This window comes from Solenopsis invicta, chromosome 5, assembly GCF_016802725.1.
Source record: "Solenopsis invicta isolate M01_SB chromosome 5, UNIL_Sinv_3.0, whole genome shotgun sequence".
In the NCBI taxonomy this organism is placed as follows: Eukaryota; Metazoa; Arthropoda; class Insecta; order Hymenoptera; family Formicidae; genus Solenopsis; species Solenopsis invicta.
In genome coordinates, this window is record NC_052668.1 from 3,576,912 (window position 1) to 3,598,650 (window position 21,739).

Consider the following 21,739-nt stretch of genomic DNA (forward strand, 5'->3'; position numbering starts at 1 on the left):
TCAAATACAGCATTTCAAAGCTAAAAAGTCATACATTAAAAAAAATTATGGTATTGTCATTTTTTTTTAAAGTGTAAGTATACAATAAAGAGAATATGAGGTATTTTTGGATGTCTAAAAATCCACTTTTTTTAAAAAAATCATATCTTTGCAAGAAAAAACTTTTTGTTAGAGAACTTTATAATACAGCATTTTAAAGCTAAAGAATCATATTTTCAAAAAAAAAATTATGTCATTGCCATTCTATTAAAAAATATACTTACCATACGTAACAAGGCGAATATTAGGTATTTTTGATTAACTCAAGGAGTCTAAAGTTGAAAATTGATGTATTTGATAATAGATTTCGGATACTACGCAAAAGTCCTCTTTTTCACGGCACTATACTATTTTAACTTTAGACAGAGTAACATACGCGTACGTATCTGTTTGAACGTGTTTTGTCCAGTTTTTTTACATAAGGTTACTCACAAAATAGTTTCACTCACTCACTATATGGGTCCCATTGACCCTAACAAAACTTTGCTACCGTGCCGTCCGAATTCTAGTTGACCAAAAAAGTTGATTAACCATATCAATCGAAAGAGGAGATTTCAAACTTTTTTTACGTCCTGGTTCGAACCTCCTATCTCATTCTGTCTTCATACAGCAAGCGTTCGAAGCTTCACATAAAATTTCTCAGACCCACTTATGTGTTTAAGGGTTAAAATAACGAGCAGTATGCTTATCTCGAATTTGAAAAATTTTTAATTTTATTGTTTCAGGTGAGCGTCTCTATTAAATGAGAATGAGAAAAAAAAAGTAATATGCTTACAATTTCCAGCAAAAGTTAAATGTTTCAAAAAATATTATTTTTATAAATTGGAAGTAAAAAAAATACTAATAATTATACTTTAATAAATATAAATGTGCAATTTTATATAAAATATTTGAACAATGCATTATTCATTTATTAAAATATTACCATATTAAAATATACTTAAAAAAATGACAAAAATATTTAAAAAAAAACATTGACATACATATCTATCTTTTAAATATGAAATTTTTAGTAATTTTAAACGGAGGATTTAAAATTTCGATAAACAAAAAATACATGAAATATAACGTGTAATTTTAAACCATCTTTTATTTATTTTCAAACTTTTTTTATGTCTTGCTCCGAACCTCTTTTCTCCTTCCGTCTTCACACAACAAGCATTTGAAACTTTATATTGTGTCTCTCAGATCCACTTATGTGTTTAAAGATTAAGCTATAAGAAGGAATAGTTAGCGTATGACGAGTCGGATATAAATGGTAGATAGGAGCGGCGCGACTCACTGTTACACCCGGGTGTTTCCGTGAGGCTCCTGCTGCGCTCAAATAACACAACGATACGACTTACATTAAAACAATTTATTAGAAAAATGCATGTTTACATTATTCATTAAAAATTGTATAATCCATAAATGACTTCCCACACAGCACAGAATGTCACTAGAATATTACATTTAAAATTTGAAATATTTTGTTGAATATCTCAGAAACATTCTGACAATGTCAGCAGAATGTCTCATGCTTGCCACAAATTTACTTTAGAACACTATTGAAAAAATGTCTATAATTCTAATGTGTTTTTTGAAACAGGCATTGCATATACGGAATGGCGTTCTCCTTATACGACTTTTATCATTTTTAATAAGGTAATGAACATACGTATGATAGCAACTGTTGCTATCGGTTTGCTGTCCGCGTTTAACAGTATATTGACGGCTAATTAGTATATTGTAAAGTATATTGTAAAGTATATTGTAAAAATGTAAAATTTTATGTGGAACACCGTTCCGCACACACGTCACATTTGAAAAAATGAGAGCGAGTATTCGTCTTGAGGTTACAACGAGCATTTCCTAATTAAGATTCTCACTGAAGTGTGAGCATTGAGGATGAGTCGGTCGCACTGGCGCCTAGATATAACGCTTGTGACCGCATTCAACACGAGTAAGTCCACCGCGGCGTAACCGTCTAGCGATGGCGCATAAAACATTTGGAAAGATTTGAAACAAAACGTCTCCAAAATATTAAGAGAATATTGCGAATGTAATATTTAATATACTCGTAGAATGTCTCTAAAATATTTAATTTGCAACATTTTAAAACATTTCAAATAGAATGTCGCCAGACTATTTTATATAAAACGTTTGGAAAGATTTAAAGCAAAATGTCTGTAGAATATTAAGAGAATATTGCAAATGTAATATTTTAAATTGAATGTTTATAAAATATTTCAAATGAAATATCCTATTCGTAATATCTTTACAAGTTTACAGATATATTTCAAATAAAATATTGTGTAAAAAAACATTTTGAAATATTTCTACAATATTCTAATGACATTCCGGGCTGTGTGGGTTTATCAAGATAATTATTACTTTTTTAAAATAATAAAAAATTGATTTTATCAAAATCAATTTCTTCTGCATTTGCAACATTTTTCTAATAAATTGTATTAATGTAAATATTAATCAATATTTTATTTTAAATTGTCGCATTTTAACTTATGGCTTTAATTATTCGACATTGTATAACAACATAACCAAGAGCATCCAGTCGACTACTAGCTATCGTTGAGTAAATACGTGTTGTGTGATCGTAACGTAAACACGTGTTTCTTCGAGTAATTTTAATGCGTCGAATGATCAGTAGTGATTAATAATAATTAATAAAATTGATCGATCGGTTTGCCGAGTCGTTCTGCGTTTATCGATCAAGTGAATAAATAGTGTAAATGTGGTGAAATGTGAAACAATTTCGAGGGATAGAGAACAAATTTTAATCGAACTGTTGCATTGTGGCAACAATAAACTAATCGCTGTACGGGATGGTGCGTGAGTAAACGTGCTCAAACTTGTTCGAACGCCCCCTTCCCTCTCTCTTTCTCTTTCTTTTCCTTCTTGTGCGTTTTAAATGTGCTACTTTTAACTTGCAAATGACATTTAAGTAATCCTACTTGCATTAAATTTTATTATTCGCGGGCATACATTTATTATAATACTGTTGCGCCCATGTGTCGCATCTGTAACCATAAACTTGAAGACTTCACAGTCATCCCGATATTTGACGGCCGGATAATAAAGATCAATATTTGACGTTAAATATAGCATAATTAAAGTGAAAGAGAAAGAGAGAGAGAGAAAAAGTTTAAATGGGAATGTATCGTCCGTGTACTGTTGTCAGTCATTTGAGCTCAGCAGGCGCCTCACGGAAACACCCGTGTAACAGTGAGTCGCACCGCCCCTGTCTCCCACTTGTTTCTGACCTGTCATACGCTATTCTTTCTTATAACTTAAAAACTGAGCTCCGGACAAATTTTTGCTAAAAAAAAAATCGTCTTGGAATTCGATTACGAATATGCCAGTAACGGGACCAATATGTTATTCTGAATCACCCTGTATATATAAATAAATTTATTGTATCTAAACGGAACAATTTAAACGTTTTGGCTCTAGTTTTGGATCATCTTTAGTGTCAAAAATTAAATTATATTAAGCTTTGATAATTAAAGGAAAGACGGCTGTCGTGGAATATATTTAAGATGGTAAAATATGATATTTTGTATAATTCGTTAAATTCTAAAAGCAATAGTTAAAATTACTTTGTTACATTCTATTTTGACTGTAAATAGTTATTGTTAATTTGTTTTTATAAAAACTGAATTTCAGTTTTGCAAATAGCAAAAATTTTTATAAGTGTATATACTCCCTAAGTAATTTTGAGAAGTGTTACATATTAGTTTTTTAACTTTAGTCTAACTTGAAGGCCTTGAATGTAAATTTCAAATAATATTATTGAATTTAGTATATGTCGTGATGTGTATATGAATCTTACAAATAAAGTCCTGTTATATATATAAGTTATGGTTGTGGAATGTAGTCGTTTGCCAAGTGCATCTCTCTTTTACGACTTTATAATCTTGTAGACGTTGTATAATGTTTATTAAAAGCAAAGAAATTATTTTAATAAAGTTTAAGTTTTATTTAAAAAATTTTTAGGTCAAAAAGTTATTTGTTATCTTTCGGAAAGCAAAGACAAACCGTGTAGAGTGTAACTTTTCCGAGGAAAGTCTCTTTTAATAGACCGTTCAAAACCGATGTTAAAACTGTAGATTCCATACATCTATGGATATATGCAGAAGAGACAAGCCTACGTGGTGACAAGTATAGTCACGCAAAGAAAATAAAAAAATTATTTAACAAAAACTTTTTTAATAAAATATATTTTATAAAATGTTCGTAAAACTTGTTTTATGGCACTTATTTGTGTGTAAAAGCTACGCAAGATTATAAGATTATATATTTTTATAAATAAAATTTTTCATGACATTAGTTGTTCGTATTCCACGATCTCTCTGCTGTTCCACAAACTTTTTTTCTCTATAATAAATTGTAATATAAAATATACCCGTTCGTTTTATATACTTTATATACCTTTATATACCTTTTATATACTTGATCAATTTCTAATTATAAAATGATTGATAAAACATTATGGCTAATAAACTGACGTTTGTTAGAATTGTGTCGCATTAATATTTACTGAATTATTATAAAACAACAGAATGGTATTCCACAATTGCCTCCTTTCCTCTGACAGTTGAAATTTCCGTCATTATTAATAAAAAATCCATCATGACGGAAATTTCAACTTTAATGTTAAACTAAAACAATGAAAACTTGTACTTTATTACTCATCTAATTAATTTTTAATTTTTTTTTACGAATTATTATATGTGCTAATCGAATTTTGAACACTGTATTTACAGTTTTTATAGTTTAACATGAATGCGATTGAACATAATATAATTTGAATATACATACCTAAACAAGTTGTGATTAGGATCACTGCCAATAGTAAATATCTTTGAGAAGCCATGATTCTATAATCGAGGAACGACCCACGACTGAGCTTCTTCCTCTTTTTCCTTCTCCTGCTCTTCTCCACATCATCTTCTTCTTTTTTAAGAAAGAGTGAAAGAGAAGAGGGGGGGGGACACATAGGCGCGTTGTGTGTATTTTCGTAAATTCTTAAAATAAACTCCGTTTCTCTTTAAAATGCTGCTATATAGTGCCAACACATTACCGCAATATTATTATTTCAATTATATAGCGAATAAAGTACCTTTTTTTTCGCAATCGATAGTGAACGAGTCATAGCCCGTATTACGCTCAATTAATCAAACTCGAGAACAGTGAGAATGAAACAGCTGTTGATCGAATCATCGCAGCCGAGTTCGGTATTGTCACGCGAGCATATATATGGCGTACAATACATATTAACCAATTCATTATCAGATCTAAAGATTCTCTAATTAAAATGAGATTTCGAGTAAGAGACTGATAATTTGTTTTAAAATTTTGAAACTTGGACACTTTAATTAAAAATTAATATAATAGTATAATAATCATACCACGAAAAATAAACATTTATAAAATTTCACAAAATCGAAATAAAATTTCTAATATTGTAATTATGTCGTTTAATTAAAAAATTCTTAGTTTTAATCACTTTTATTGATTTTTTTTCTGTACTTTCTGTTCTTACGATTATTATTTTATGCTGAGAAGAACTTCATAAAGTCAAAACATTCATATTAATTTATTATTCTATATTCATTCATTTGAGAATAAAATTTTTACTTTTTTTAATCTTCATGAGTGCATCATATCATTGACCATTATTTTTTTTTTCTTTATTGTACATTAATTAATTATTCTGAAAATTCACTTCATATTCACACTTAATGAGAACCGCCTTATTCTTTGTTTAAAACTTTGCTCTGATAAAAATTTTTGTCAGAATTTTTCATATAAATTTTTTTTTCACAATTTTTGTATACATTTTATAATAATTTTAGAAAATTTTTCAGATTTTCTAAACAAATTAATACAATTTTCAAAAATAATTTAAAAAAATCGGATTATTTTTCAGCTTTTTTTATCAACACTACATATATTTGACATAATGATATTGAGAAAATTTAAGTTACTAGACATAGTTATATTATTTAGTATACAATTCTGTCTCAAAATAGTATACAATTCTGTCTCAAAATATTATATTTAATTTTATTTTGAAATCCAAGATTGAAGGCTCACTAAAACATCACTTTATTATCATTTCGTTAAAATACACATAGTTAAGAAATGTTATAGTGCTGTTTTTTATTCTATTCAGTGCGGTTTTTTCATTATAAGAAATAGAATATTGCTGAGGCGATGTTAGGTATCGTTCATTCTATTCTATTATAATAGAAAAAGGACTTTTTTCAAAGCAATTATGAAAAATATGAAATGTGTTTTTTAGAAATCTTTATACATATATGTGAATTTTGATATAGTTTAAGAAATTGTTTTTCTATAATTTCTTAAGAAAAATTAAATATGAAAAATACGATTACATATGTAAAAGTCTATATTTCTTTGTAATATTAACATAAGTAAATATGAATACATGGAATATAAATACGTATAAAAAGTTTTATCTTTTCTAAAAATTTCGATATATAGTAATATGCATATATACGTGTATTCTGATATATTCTAATTGTAAGAATTTCTCATTCCATAGTTGCTGAAGAAATCTTATAGAACCTGAAAAATATTTAATAAGAGAAAATATGAAAAAATCTATATACTTTTAAAAATCTTTATATGTATATGTGAATTCTAATATATGTGAATTCTTTTCAGGATTTCTTATATTATAATTTATAAAGAAAAGCTAAAAAAATTTAATTTTTAAATATTTTTTCCAAAATTACCTAAATTATGAAAAATTATATGAAAAGATCTCAGAAAAATGTTCACCAGAGTAACATATCAAATATATGTAGTATTTCATGTTATACTTATAAATTACAATTTAGAAATAATTCCACATTTTTTGAAAATATACACATATATACAGTCATAAAAAAAAAAAATAGAAAACATTTTCTAGACACCAAAAATAAGGCTATATTCAAATGCCTGTAATTCGGTGAAAAATCACAAACCTAACTTTAACACTGTATCAACAGATTTTCAAAGTTTTTTAACTTCTTTGTTTTATGCAGTAAAGAAGCACACCTTGTCTTGTTCCTTAAACTTTTGTATTTTTGACACTTTGCAGCTCGACAAACAATTTTTTTTCAAACAATTCAAGTAAAGCTTCATAAACTACAACATTTTTCCTACAAAATGTTTTTTTTTTAATTTCTCTTTTGACGAGTTACGCAACTTTGAAACTAAACCTGCATTTTTTACAATTGATATCCGTACTCCGTGAAAAATCATCGTAAACAAAAAATTAGAAAAGCATTTTAAAGCTCGAAATTTCAGCTTTAACATGTTATCAATGATTTTTAAAAATTTTCTTAATTTCTCAGTGTTATGCCCTCAAAAAATACACTGCTTTTTCCTTAAAATTAAATATTTTTGACTGAGTGTAACTCAATAAAAAAAATTTTTTTTTGACAAATGCAATGTAAGTGCCATAAAGTATAAAATTTTCTCTACAAAATGATTTTTTTTTTAATTTTTCTACGATTTTTTTTTTACCGAGTTACAAGACTTCGAAGAAACACATTTTTTACAATACATTTTTCCAAAAACTGATGTTTACCACCGATATTAGCATTACCCAATGTTCACTACATAGAGATTAACAGTCGGATTTTTGCACATCGTGTGTGTGTGTGTATGTGTAAATGTGTGCGTCCGTGCGTCCGTGCGTGCGTGTGTGTGTGTGTGTGTGTGTGTGTGTGTGTGTGTGTGTGTGTGTGTGTGTGTGTGTGTATGTGTGTGTAAATGTGTGCGCATGAGTGTGCGTGGGTTACAGCAAAGAGCATAAGGACCTCGAAGTTCATCACTTCTGCCATGGTGTAAGTAACAAGGTGTGCTCATTTGGTGGACGCATTTTTGTCACGTTCTGCGCATGGTAAAATGTGACAAGATTCAGTCATCTTTGACATCACCAAGCATGCGCAAAAGGGAGAAAGGAAAATCGCATGTTTAAAAATCGAATGTTTTTAAAACGCGATAGGCTTTGAAGTGCTATCAAGTGCCACGATATAGAGGTTATAGTTTTTGCAGTGTTTTATAGCGTTTTTATTATTTACGTTTTATGGCGTTTTTATTATTACGTTCAAAAAGTAAAATTTAAAATTAAATTAAATTTTTTTTTTTAAATCTATTTCATTTTAAGTGCTCCTTAATTCAGGGAGTTCAGGAACAGAAAACAAACGTTATGCTTCAAGTACCATTTAAATTTTACAAGATGGTGGAAACTTGTCACACTCTCTTATTGGGTAGTAAAATGCCTGCGCACAAGCACACCTTGTTTCTTACACCATGACTTCTGCAATAACGACTCCAAACGCTCTCTGCTGTGTGCGTGCGTGCGTGCGTGCGTGCGTGCGTGCGTGCGTGCGTGCACACGATGTGCAAATATCCGACCAGCAACCTCTACGTGGTGCACATTGGATAATGCTAATGTTAGTGATAAGAATCAGTTTTCGGAAAAATGTACTTTAATGTGTTTCTTCGAAGTCTTGTAACTCGGTAAGAAAAGAATCGTAGGAAAATAAAAAAAAAAAAAAACATTTGTAGAGAGAATATCATTCTTTATGGCACTTGCATTGTATTTGTCAAGAAAAAATTTTTTTATTGAGCTACAGGCTATCAAATATATATAATTTTAAAGAAAAAACAGTGTATCTTTTTTGGGGCATAGCACTAAGAAATTGAGAAAATTATTGATAACATGTTAAAGCTAAAGCTTTGAACTTAAAAATGCTTTTTTAATTTTTATCTATGATGATTTTTCACGGAGTACGGATACTATTTGTAAAAAGTGCAGGTTTAGCTTCAAAGTTGCGTAACTCGCTCAAAAGAAATCGTAGAGAAATTTTAAAAAAAGCATTCTATAGGCAAAGTATTGTAGTTTATGAAACTTTGTTTGAATTGTCGAAAAAAATCTTTTGTCGAGCTACAAAGTATCAAAGATACGAAATTTTAAGAAACAAAACAAGGTGTGCTTTTTTTCTGTATAAGACAAGAAAGTGTCAAAGATACGAAATTTTAAGGAACAAAACAAGGTGTGCTTTTTTACTGCATAAGAAAAGAACTTTAATAATCTGTCAATTCAGAGTTAAAGTTGAAACTTCAAGCTTTAAAATGCTTTTTTCATTTTTTATCTGCGATGATTTTTCGCCGTGCTGCATTCATTTGGAAATAGCCTAATTTTTAGTGTTCCCTATTTTTTGTTGACAAGTGTATATTATTTTTATGTACAATATTTTTTTGCATTCCTTAATTTATCATTCGCACGGATATACGAGTGTTTTTCGAAACTTTGAAGACAGATAAACTTCGACGTCGAAGCTTCGCTTCTCTTAGACATTTTTCAAAATTAACAACACTAATTTCGAAATTGTGAATTTGAATACTTTAAAGAATGAAGACGAGTAGGGACAAAGCAATTGAAAATGAAATGAGTTGGTGTATCGTAATGCATGATCAATAATTTAATGATCAGAGTTTAATTCTGATATATCACAATTTCTGTGTGTACCAACGAGAAGTAACACGAGAATGATTTTGAATTTTACGGCGACTGAGATTTTTTGGCAAAATAAAGTTCTGCGAGAAACACAATGGTGCAAGAAAGTAAACCAACTGTAAGTCCGACGAAAGTAAGAGAGTAATGTTCCATAGTCAGTTTAATTTTCCTTTCACTCTTATCCATTCTTCTTCTTTGCTCGGCTACATGCAATGGATAAGCCATGCGCTCATACCACAAATTAATGAAACCCGCTTCTTGCATCCGTAGCAATAATCCGTTGATTCTCTCCCGGTATGGCGAATGGAGTCTCATTATATAGGATAACAAATAAGTGACCGGACATTCCTCAACTATGTGAAGCAGTTCGTTGCCGTCTACGTCGTAATACTTAGACATATCACCCAGCTTGACTGAAGTATAACGGTTAATAGCGATTGTCTTTCTGCCAAAAGCGACGACGTCGTAGGTATGCTCTTCAGAGACAAATATCTTAATCTTACTTTGCAATTTGTTATCTAGAGTGGTATTCCCTGTGAACGTGTTCTCTTTCAAGTTGTAATACTTGGTAATGATGGTAAAATTTGAGGAAGCGACATCCTCCAAAGTGTTTAGCTCAGGATAATGAAAGGGATTGCTCAAGCTGGACATGAGGCAACTCTGATAAAGACTGGTGACAATGAGTCCGAAGAAAAGCGTGCTGATCAAGAAGGCTCTTTGAGAGATTGTTGGGCCACCAACACCGTTACCACCATCCTCCTTCAAAGGATAACACGAGGTTTCCAAGAGATCAAAACATGACGAAACGTAAGGATGTATTCTCGGCGGTAGATTTGATCGCCGTAAGAGAGCGTTGTCTGTCATTTTTGCCAGAGGAAGAAGAACGATCTCCTGCCGACGAAACGAGACACTGTAATATTTGATAAGAAACCATAGAATAGACACGAAAACATTGTATATCGCGAGAGCAACCCACAGCTTGGGCGCGAATGATGTTATTGGCATGTAAGATTTCGGCACAAAGCCGGCCGTGGGCGCGATTAGGCATAGCTTATCTTCATAAATGCTAGCTGTGAATTCATATTTTTGATAATCCTTATATCGGTGAGTAAAGAAGCTGATAACAATCATGTCTGACTTGCCAGTCTCAATGTATCGAAGAGTACGTTGAAATGGATCTCCATAATATTCGTCAGTAATGTTACGAAAAACATGAGATACATGAATGTCAAATCGCGCTCTCATCGCTCGTTCTAATAGTAACATTGCGTTCGCGTCCACTCCGCTGTATTTGGGACTCGTCATGTCTTCGTCAGATGCAATCTTCATCATCAGAGATGGAAATACGACTACGCGCACAGGATACCCGTTTAAATTGTCAAAGTTAGCGTAGAGTTCAATGTCATCTTTCTTGTTCATTAAACAGATCTTATGTACGATACCATATTCGTTTTGCCGATTCTTCTCAAACGGCAGATATCTACTTAGGCATCGAAAGTCGTCTTCTATCGAAATAATGACCATCTTGTAAATGCCGTAGGTCTTCCAAACTGTCTGAAAAATCTCGCGCAACGAGGTTGTATTTGGCATAGTAATAATTACTAGGTATTGATTAACAGCTTTCCAGATATGATTTTGTTTAAACACAAAAGAATTGAAGATATTCATATCGTCGACAATAAAGATCCACGTAAGATCTACGCTACTTTGCCATGTATACTTTTGTGAGAAATCATTTGTCGTAATCTTGTAGCTAACAATAGATTCGCCTGCCACGTATTTGGACAAAAGATCTACGAGACTAGAGCGGTCATCAGAAAAGACGAGAGAGAATATCGACGGATAAAATTTTTGTTTGCCTCGAATGTAATTCAAGATAATTTTCAAATTATCACTTTCCGTTAACCTTGATCTGTAGCTTTTTACTGTGATTTTATACGCTTCGTCTGTTGTGGTCTTTACCTTTGTTAATGATAACATTAACAATAATAAGTAAAACAATATTGTCGGTGACATGATGATTGGAGGAAACTGTTCAAAAGTTTTAAACGTAACGACGTAAGCGCCTTTCCGCGGTTCCGCAGAATCTGTTTCGAACAGTGGTAAACGTCAGAAAACAGGAAAAGTGTAAGTTTTATACAGATACAGGTCGGTATATATAGTTAAAAAGTAATATGCATTTGAAGGAAGGCTGTCACATTACAGTAGATAGAAATCGGAGGCGTGATAAAAACACTGGAGTAAAAACACTGAGGCTTAATCGCAGCACAAGAACATTGTTAGCGTCCTTCCAAGTAATATTTTATTACATTTTGACAAGTTTACACGTATATACTATGTCTATGTATTAATCGTCCATGAATCGAGAATTCACTGTGAAATTAGTATTTAATGTTTTATGAGTGTGTAAAATTGAGGAAAGAGTGTAAATCACTTGGTGCGATCCAAAAACAGAATATTAAAGTAAAATTTATCATCATTTCGAAATAATGATCCATCAATGTTGGCAATCGACAATTCCTTTCTTTCAGATCTAAATTTACCCTCATCAGTTTTCTTTTTTTTATTTTTATTCGTTAGGAGACAATTTTTCTGTCAAATAACGCCGGGGAAGTAATGTTCCAATAAAAAATTACTTATTGAATTGATGTTAAATCAACGTCAAAATTATTGATATTACAGTCTGTTAAATAAAAGCATGGATATTTTCACAACTAGTAAAAGTATCGCTCTCAATTTTTTATGAGCCGATAGAGAAAACCTTTGTTTTCGATGCACTTTAAAGATTCGTTGTTATTGATTTTTTGTAAGAAAACCACAAGCGCCATGAGTGCCAAATATGCAACGCACTACGAGGCTGTTTCTGTGCAGCCATTCGAAAGGTCCGAAAATGTCTCAAGATATGTATTATATGTTTGTTGAAGTTGACCAAATTTGTTTGAAGCTACTACGTGTTCATATAGAACATTTGTCAGTAAAAAATACATCACTAAAATCTTGATCGATGTTCTAGTTCGTGCGCCCAAATGAGTCGCTTTCTCACATGTTTCTCACTCAACAGAAGTTTCTTTATTGTACTGCGGCATTTCATGCCATGAGCACGGATATAAGTTTGAATAGTTACATACAATATATCTAAACCTTTTTGCTTTAATTTTGCTTGTCCTTGACGCAGTATTAGGCCAGGATTCCGCAAAAACTTTGCGATCATTTTATTGTCTCTTTTCTTCAATTTTCCTATCAATCCACGTTCCGGTAAATCATCGACATTTTTTGTGACCTTATACCGCTGAATCTATTTCTGCACGAATTGTTTCAATTTTCCCATATATTTAACAATCGCCGATTGCGACATTTTTGGACCTTTCGGATGGCTGTATAGAAACACAGCCTTGTAGCGCGTCGCGTATTTGGCACTCATGGCGCTTAATATGTTTTTCTTACAAAAAATTTACAGCAACTGAATCTTTCTTCAAAGTGCATTGAAGACAAAGGTTTCCTCTATCGGCTCACAAAAAATTGAGAGCGATACTTTTACCAGTTGTAAATAAGGGATTACGCTCTTATTTAATAGACTGTACATTGTATCGAAATAATACTCAAAATTTGAAGCTATTTCGAAGTCTATGCTTTATATATATAAAAAAAAAACAGATTATTAATCACTTTTATTTATATTATATAGAATACAATATAAATTAATTAATAAACTTAAAGAATGTTTAAACAATTTTTTAAGATTTCAGCATTAATAATTACATTACAAAATTAATTTTTAATTTGAGTATTTATCTATAATGATCAATGAGAAAACTGATTTAAAAATTTTTCTTTTTCTAATATCTAATATTCCTTTATTGAGCGCAGGGTCTAAATGTTTATGTTTTGCAATTTATACGTAACTGATTTTTTAATTTCATTTCTTTTATAAGTATTCTACTACAAAAGTTTTGTAAAAAGTTTATTCAATTTTTATATTTAAGCTTTGATTTCTTAATTTATATGAAAAAAATAGATATAGTCTTTACACTTGCGTAAAGACTATATCTATTTTTTAGATTAATAAAATAGAATTTTATTAATTTAAATTAATTTTTAATTTAATTTTAGTTACAAGTAAGAGATATGAATCTTTTATTTTACAAAATTAATTAATATTTCTAAATTTCTCTTGTACTCGTGTTTAATGATATAGTTTAATAAAAAGAGGAGAAAGTTGTATTGTAAGCTATGTAGGTATTATACAAGAAAAATAATTTTTGATGCATTTTACTAATATTATTAAATACATAAATAATGAATTAAATTAACTGATTATAGTATATAATACAAGACAATAGTTTGTTTTTTGTTTCTGGGGATCAATTTTATACGAATAACTTTTGCATACAAAAATTTTGGCAATTTTGTATACGATTGGCCAATCACAGTCAAAAAATTATTATTTTTGTATGCGTAGTTATTCATATGTGCTCAAGAATAAGACTTTAATAATTCAATTTAATGCGACTGCAGTAGGAAAACAGTATTCGATATCAGTTGAAATCAAATTTTTCTGACAATGAGTCAATAAAGGTGTAAGTCAATTAATCGAAATCGATGAGTATTTTGATTAGTTTCCGGTAACTGTTTTTGATGTCAATTCGATGAATCATTTCTCGCTGGGATAAACAACGACATATAGATAGATATCTGTACAGCCAAATGTCTTTTACAGTAAGATTTCTATTACTGGAATCGGTAAAGTAAATATATACTTTCGCGCTCTTTGCAAAATATTAAAATAATATCCTTACCTGCCTGCACCGTATGTAACAGAGATATGCTACTTTGGTCGTAAAGTCACAAAACTATGATTCGTCTTTTGTCATCATAACATAACATAAAATTGCTCACTCATGAGCAGTACATGCATCACCATCGATAGGACGCGACAGAGTTATATGTATGTACATGTACTTTTCGTAAGTAAAAAACCATACACGTTAGAATAAAATACGCAATATTATAAGACTTCTCATCCATATTCTAATAAAATAACGATAAAATAATGCCTTAAATGCTAGTTGCTATAAGTTGCCATTATATTTTGTTTGGTAAGTATTTTACGTAATGTAAAAACATATATAACAAATTTGTTTAGATGCATTAATGCACACTGGTGCACATTATATTATGAAACCCTCAATCGATATTTTATTATGCTATTTGGTAAAATATGTATTTTATAATTCAAAGTATTTATATTTTATTCTTAAACGAGGTTAGATCAAAGTGTACAGCAACTTTAATGTACACCAGTGCACACTAGTGCAGTCCAATCGAATTCGTTAATAGTAAAAACCAATCTTAACTTTTTAAAATTGGTCAATTATTTTCATACCGTATATTATACGGTATACGACGTATAAAATCACAAATACAAATCATTCCAATATTTGTCACTAAGAATTTGATAGTTAGTCACCTGACAGTGACGTGCCAATCACGTTTCGAACGCCAGAGACACCGTTATACGTAATGTACAACGAGTCCGTGTCATAATGATGTATTTGTTGTCACGTACTATGTTAATAGGATTATTATCATATTGTAATATTGGATTTCAATTCATTTAAATAGCAAAATAAGAAAGATTTATTATAAATTACTACTGAAAATACTACGCGGCGAAGAATAAGCAAATAATAACCGATCTATAATTACATTACATTTGCATAACTTGCCTAGCATTTACTCTCCACTCGAAACGTCGTCATTATCGTCTTATATCTTTCTTTTTCAGTTCCCAATGTTTACTCCGGGTAAAATAAGCAAACGTTTATTCTCCCTCGTAAACGTTAACTTCCGACGTGTCATTAAATTGAAAGCTTACAACAGTGTTTCTCATTGGGCCGTCTACAGTTTAGCTCATGTAGTGTTTTTTATTTGCAATGTAAAATAACGTAGGAAAGGAATGATGTGCCAAATAAAATAAAGTTGTATTAAGAGGTAACACTACTGTAGAATTTTCAAAAAATCGGTTTTCTTTTTTTTTTTTTTTTTTTGCTTAAATGATGCTTTAAGGTCTTAGAAATAAGGTATAAAAAGTCTAAAAGCGAAGAAAGATCCTCAAGTGTCATTTTTGGAAGTTTAAAACATCGTACTTTTCGGTAAGATAGCGTTTGCGAAGGGATCCTTCTGAGAATAATAAGAGGATTAGTTACTTACAGTGAATTTTCTTTAAAATCGGCCGAGAGGGGTCAGGAAAAGAACATCAATAAGGAAGGCCAATTGTATGGTGCAGGCATAGCAGATTAAAGATAAACGAAAAATTTCTATCTCTGTTATATAAAACTTTAAACGTATTTTTCTCGAAATCACTTTTTTTAAGTTTGTTGCACCCATAACGTCCATAAATCTTGACCGATTTACTTGAAATTTTAACTGTACTTTCTAAAATACATTTTTCAGTGAACTACATACATTTTACGTTTTGTTGTAAACTTTTTTTTAATAAACAATTTTCTGCTAAATTTTTCACTAAAAAATGAATATTTTTTTCAAACTTGTGTCATTTTTACAAAAAAAGTTATTTTTTAATTTCCATACATAGTTCGCTAGCTAATGGCATAAAGAATTTTAAAAAATTGGTTTTTTGTTCTAGAGCAAAAATTGGAGCAGATTTTGTTGCGGCAATAAGGCACCTTCCGAAACAAGTAGCCGAAACATCGTTGCTAAGCTTTGTCACCATTTTGTAATAAAAAAAAAAATGCAAAAAGCATTTTTTTTAAATATTTCAAAGTATGTAAAATAAGGTACTTGAAACGGATTTTACGTTATTGTTTTCGTTTTCCCTTAAAAAATGATCAAAGATAAGCCTTTTTTGGAGGCTTCACACTGGTGTTATCCCTTAATCAGAAAAAGTAATCAAAAGACTAATGAGAATGTTGGCGCGGTACTTAGTGCGCAAGTTATTTTTGTTCAAAATACGAATTTTATTTTAATTTTTCTAAATGAACATTTCGGCACCATTTTGGGCCATCTTCAACAAATTGTGTATGTACAAAAAGTGTAAATCTCAATTAAATAGATTTCAATAGCAAAGAAGTCGTTCAATGTATTACTATATTAACTTGTAATAACAACTTAGTTAAACATTTCAATGTCAACTAGCAAAACACATAATATTCAAATTTTAGATAACTTTAGAAGAACTTGTCACCATTATGAAATAAGTGAATATTTCATAATGGTGACAGATTCTTCCAAATTTATTCGTAACAATTGAATATATTCGTAACAATTAAGTATATCTGCAATAGTTAAAGAAACGTTTAGTACTGTAGTTCATTAACGATACTTTAGTTAATCATTACAAAGTTTTTTTTTTTTAAGAAAGAAAAAACGTACGCCAAGTATATAAAAAAGTGTCGTACATTAACCTTCCAAAATTCCTAACAAAAACCTATTAAAATAAAGAATTAAATAAAAGCAACCAAAAAAATGTTTTTAAATTAAAGTGTTCCAAAACAAAGATTAAACCTTCACGACGCGGATTGGCTATTTCGCGCCCTCCTGTTATAGTCGCTAGCAGTCGCGTTATTAACCCTGCTGATTTGTTCGAATTTACTATGCAGTTGGTTCGTTCGGGTCAATATGACCTGACTCATTATTTTATATATATGCGAAGATATAAAAACAAAACAAACTGTTAAAATTGTTATTACTAAAAATTCAAAGATGAATAACAAAAAAAAATATATCCACCAAAAAAATAAAGAAAAACATTTTTTATAAGTTGATTTTGTCCACAATTTGGATAAAAATAACTTGTGTGTGACTTAAATGTGTTTTTGGCAATTACTGGATACAATATTTGTTTTGTTATTATTACTTGACGGACCAAATTTGCATTTATGTTGTAAAACACAGTTATTGACAAGCGCTTTGGGTAAACCTTTACAAAAGGGGAGCAGTCTCTGACGATCTTGACCTTGACATATGTTATCAATGAAAAGGTACTAAGTGACAAAAGGTTTTAAGTAATGCTCATTTTTTGTTAAAAAAATATCATTACAGAAAAAAAAACAGTTTTTCTTACTTATTTCGAAAAATATTTATTTTACGAAAAAATGTGTCAAACAAAAAATGAATCTAGTAATAAGCTCTATAAAAAAGGTCATATACATATTTTACCTAATTTTAATACTTTTGTCGTTATTGTAGAAAAACTGTTTTGCGTTTCGAAAGGGTTTTCAACGCAAAACAGTTTTTTTACAATATACAGAGAACGCGTGGGCTAGAAAGGGACTTCGCCCCTCCCCCTGCACCTCCTCCCCGTATTTTTTCTAACCCAACCCACTTCGTCTCGCGTCCATTAATGACGGAATGGGTGCGGGAGGGGATGAGCCATAATTTCAAATCTAATATCGCAATGTCAATTAGATATTCTTGGCCAAATTACAATTAAAATAGGGTTAGGTTGTGGGATCGAAGGCAGGGAATGATTAATAAAATTCTTCCTTCTATTGCTGATATAAAACATATATGTATTGAGATTTGTGAACATGAAGTAATATCGCGTGTTTTCCGTTACAAGTTTCATGGACGAAAGAAGGACCCCCCTCGTGGTTACAAAAATTTTCAGTACACTCCGACACTCCATCCTACACCGCCATCTACTGAACCCATTCCAAAAACATAGTTAGACATTAACAGACTTCCTGATGAACTGACTCAACCTACATGAACAGACTCAAAAAACAATATAAAGATAGTTAATCAAGATGATAAAAAACAATATCCCACAATCTGCCCCTTTGGTTTTATCATTCGGGTACGCTCATGAACTTCCTCACATGTTTCAACAGTTTTGGTTTACTCAATGGTTTCGTCAAGCAATCCGCAGTCATAACTTCATTTGGTACATGCTTCACACGAACATTTTCTTCCTTTACAATCTCCTTGATATAATGACATCTTCTGTTCAATAGTTTGGATTTTGTTTTAAATGTTCCTCCATTTGCCAATCTAACGGCATTTAAATTGTCGCATCTCAGTTCCGTCTGCGATCCATTCGACATCCCAATTTCACGTAGTAGCCTAGCAGTCCATACGACTTCCTTTGTTCCTTCCAGCATCGCTTCCAACTCGCTCTCCGTCGAAGAAAGTGCAACCTTCGATTGTTTTTTGCTCTTCCAGTGTATCAAGTCTCCGTTTCTATACACCAATATTCCTGAATATGATTTAGCATCCTTCGTCCTATCCCACGATGCATCAGCTTCACATTCAATTAGTCCTTCCACAGCCTTTTCTCCGAATTCCAGGCGGTAATCAATGGTTCCCCTCAAATAACGAAGTATTCTCTTCAGTGCTGTCATATGCATCATCCTTGGATCATTATTAAATTGCGACAGGTTACTCAGTGTGAACGATATATCTGGTCTAGTATACACTCCCAAGTACATAAGACGTCCCATTAATTCCTGATAAATATGAACATCAGCTTGTTCACTGTTACTACATTCTTCCATAATTACATTTACGTCCATTGGTGATCCGACAGTGTTACACTCTTCCATTCCGTATAACTGCAGTAAATTTTGAATATACTTCCTTTGATGCACATATATTCGTCCTTCCTCTTGTTCTATTTGCATTCCAAGAACTGTATTCGCTTCTCCGAGATCTTTAATATCAATGTACCGTTTGATCTTATCCATGTACTCCTTTTCAAATTCTTCTCTATTCGAAATAATCACCATATCATCGACATGTATTCCACAATACAGGTAATTATTCTCCTTTTTTACATAAAATAAACAAGGATCTTCCACCGATTGTTTCATTCCACAATTCTGCATCACATCTGTCAAACATTCATACCAGCATCTTCCGGCCTGCTTGAGTCCATAAATACTCTTCTTCAATTTACATACTTGCTCTTTGTTACTTCGTAATCCATCTGGCATTTCCATAAATATTTCTTCCTTTAATGTTCCATGTAGAAACGCTGTTCTCACATCATAAATTTTTATTTTTCTCCTTTCTTGAGCACTTATACTGAATAGTATTCTTAATGTTTCCGTTCTTACCACCGGGGCAAAGGTTTCTCTATAATCCACTCCTGGTCGTTGTCCGCATCCAAGTGCCACTAATCTAGCCTTGTATCTCCGTTGTTCCGTATTCGGGTCTTCTTTAATGTTGAAAATCCATTTGCACTTTATAACTTTCTTGTCCTTTGGCCTCGGCACAACATCCCAAACTTTATGTTTATCTAGAGATGTCAGCTCTTCTTTTATGGCATCTTTCCAAAATTTCCAATCACTCGACTCCATCGCTTTCTCAACATTCTTGGGAATTTCGTCGTCTGTCACCAGTAATGCTGACTGTTGATTTTTAATCCTTTCAGATCTTCTAACGTCGTTTTGTCCTATATTTCTTTCTTGCTCTTCTAATCTCTCAACTCTTCGTAATTCCATTACAGCTTTAGTGGTTCCCTTCGGTCTTCCTCTACTTCTAATCTCAATTGGTTGTTCTTGAATTTCTTCTATCACTTCATTTCTCACATTCCTTCCATCATCAATTTTGTTTTCATCTTCGCTCTCGTCTCCATTCTCTAGATTTTCATGTGTATCATCTCCAAGATCTTCCTGTGTTGCATCCTCGTAAACACTGCTCTCAGTTCGCCTATCCTCTTCATCTTCTTCTATTTCCATTCGATTTTCCATCCATTCTTCGTTGTTTCCGGGATTGATTCCCATGATTATCAGTTTTTCTTCATTTTTTTCCTCTTTGTCTGCCTTTCTATTGATCAACTCACATCCATTCCTGGTCTCGTCGAATTTAACATCGCAATCCGCTTTCACCTTTCCTGTTTCCGGAACATACACCCTATATGTATTATTGCTTGCATAGCCTATAAATATTCCTTTCACAGACTTTGAATCAAATTTCCTTCTTTGTTTTTCCTTATCCAGGACATATGCCATGCAGCCAAACCTTCTCATAAAATTTATATTTGGTTTCCAACCGTTCCACATTTCATACGGTGTTTTTCCATGAACCGTTGACTTGCTCCTATTCTTGATGTATACTGCTGTACTCGCCGCCTCAGCCCAAAAATCCATTGACAGTTTCGAATCCATCATCATCGTCCTCGTCATTTCAATAATTGATTTGTTTGCCCTTTCCACTACCCCGTTGCACTGCGGTGTTCTCGCTGGGCTAAATTCATGTTTGATTCCTTTCGATTTGAACCAGTTTTCTAGCTCTTCCGCTATGAATTCACCTCCATTGTCTGATCGAATTGCTTTCAATTTTAATTCAGTTTGATTTTCCTTCAACATTATCAATTCCTTCAACCTTTTTGCCGCTTCTCCCTTTTCTCTCAAAAAATCAATAAAAATTACTCTTGAGTAATCATCTATTGTCGTCATTATGTATCTCTTACCTCCTCGTGACGATGGTTTTATAGGACCAATCAAATCTGTGTGCCACAGTTCCATTATTTTCTTTGTTCGTCTCCCTGGCAATCTAGGATGTGCCTTTCAACATATCTTTCCTTCCACGCATGGTTCACATTGTCTTATCTCTTTACTGGTTTCCTTCATTCCAATGACAAGGTCTTCTCTCTTCATTTCTTCGATGATCCTCTTGTTGATGTGTCCAAGTCGTTTGTGCCAAATGTCTATGTCTGTAATTGTCGCTGCTTTTTCGTCATTCATTGTTGTAGTTTTTACGTAGTACGCATTGTCCTCACGCACGACTCTCATCTTTATCTCGTCCTTATCTCTGTAAACGATAGCTCCATGTTTATCGAATTTCACATTATATCCGTGATCAGTAATCTTTGCCACAGACAATAGATTTACATTAATATCAGGAACGCATAACACATTTTCTAATCGGATTCTACTGTTGACTGAATCTTGTTTTAATACTATTTCTCCCTTCCCGTCAGAGATCAATTTTTTTCCTTCTTTATCTGCTAACCGAATATCTCTTTTTTCGTCTTCTAGATACCCAAACATAACCTCATTACTGGCCATATGGCTTGTCGCGCCTGAATCTAATATCCATATGCAATCGTTAGAATTATCTTTCGTTACCTTGCTTTCTCCATTTTTGCATAACGACATACTCACATGCGCGCTGTCTCTTACTGTCAGTACCGAC

The 21,739-nt window shown here is 31.8% G+C and overlaps 2 protein-coding genes across 2 annotated transcripts in view; both read right to left on the bottom strand.

The window, feature by feature from the left end:
• LOC105206967 overlaps nt 1-5,050 on the bottom strand; it is an 86,204-nt gene extending 81,154 nt beyond the window's left edge. Inside the window, exon 1 of the mRNA XM_039449063.1 lies at nt 4,858-5,050. Coding sequence (XP_039304997.1) covers nt 4,858-5,035 — 178 coding nt within the window. The 5' untranslated portion in view covers nt 5,036-5,050. The remainder of the gene's footprint in view (nt 1-4,857) is intronic.
• Nucleotides 5,051-9,205: 4,155 nt separating this feature from the next.
• On the bottom strand, nt 9,206-11,596 carry LOC105205356. Its single transcript, XM_011174709.2, has one exon. It carries the CDS (start codon nt 11,594-11,596, stop codon nt 9,626-9,628), a length of 1,971 nt encoding a protein of 656 aa, XP_011173011.1. The 3' UTR covers nt 9,206-9,625.
• Between the last annotated feature and the right edge of the window lie 10,143 nt (nt 11,597-21,739).

Excerpts from the sequence above, each read along its gene's own strand:
- LOC105205356 (XM_011174709.2), bottom strand. The coding sequence starts at position 11,596 with ATGTCACCGACAATATTGTTTTACTTATTATTGTTAATGTTATCATTA.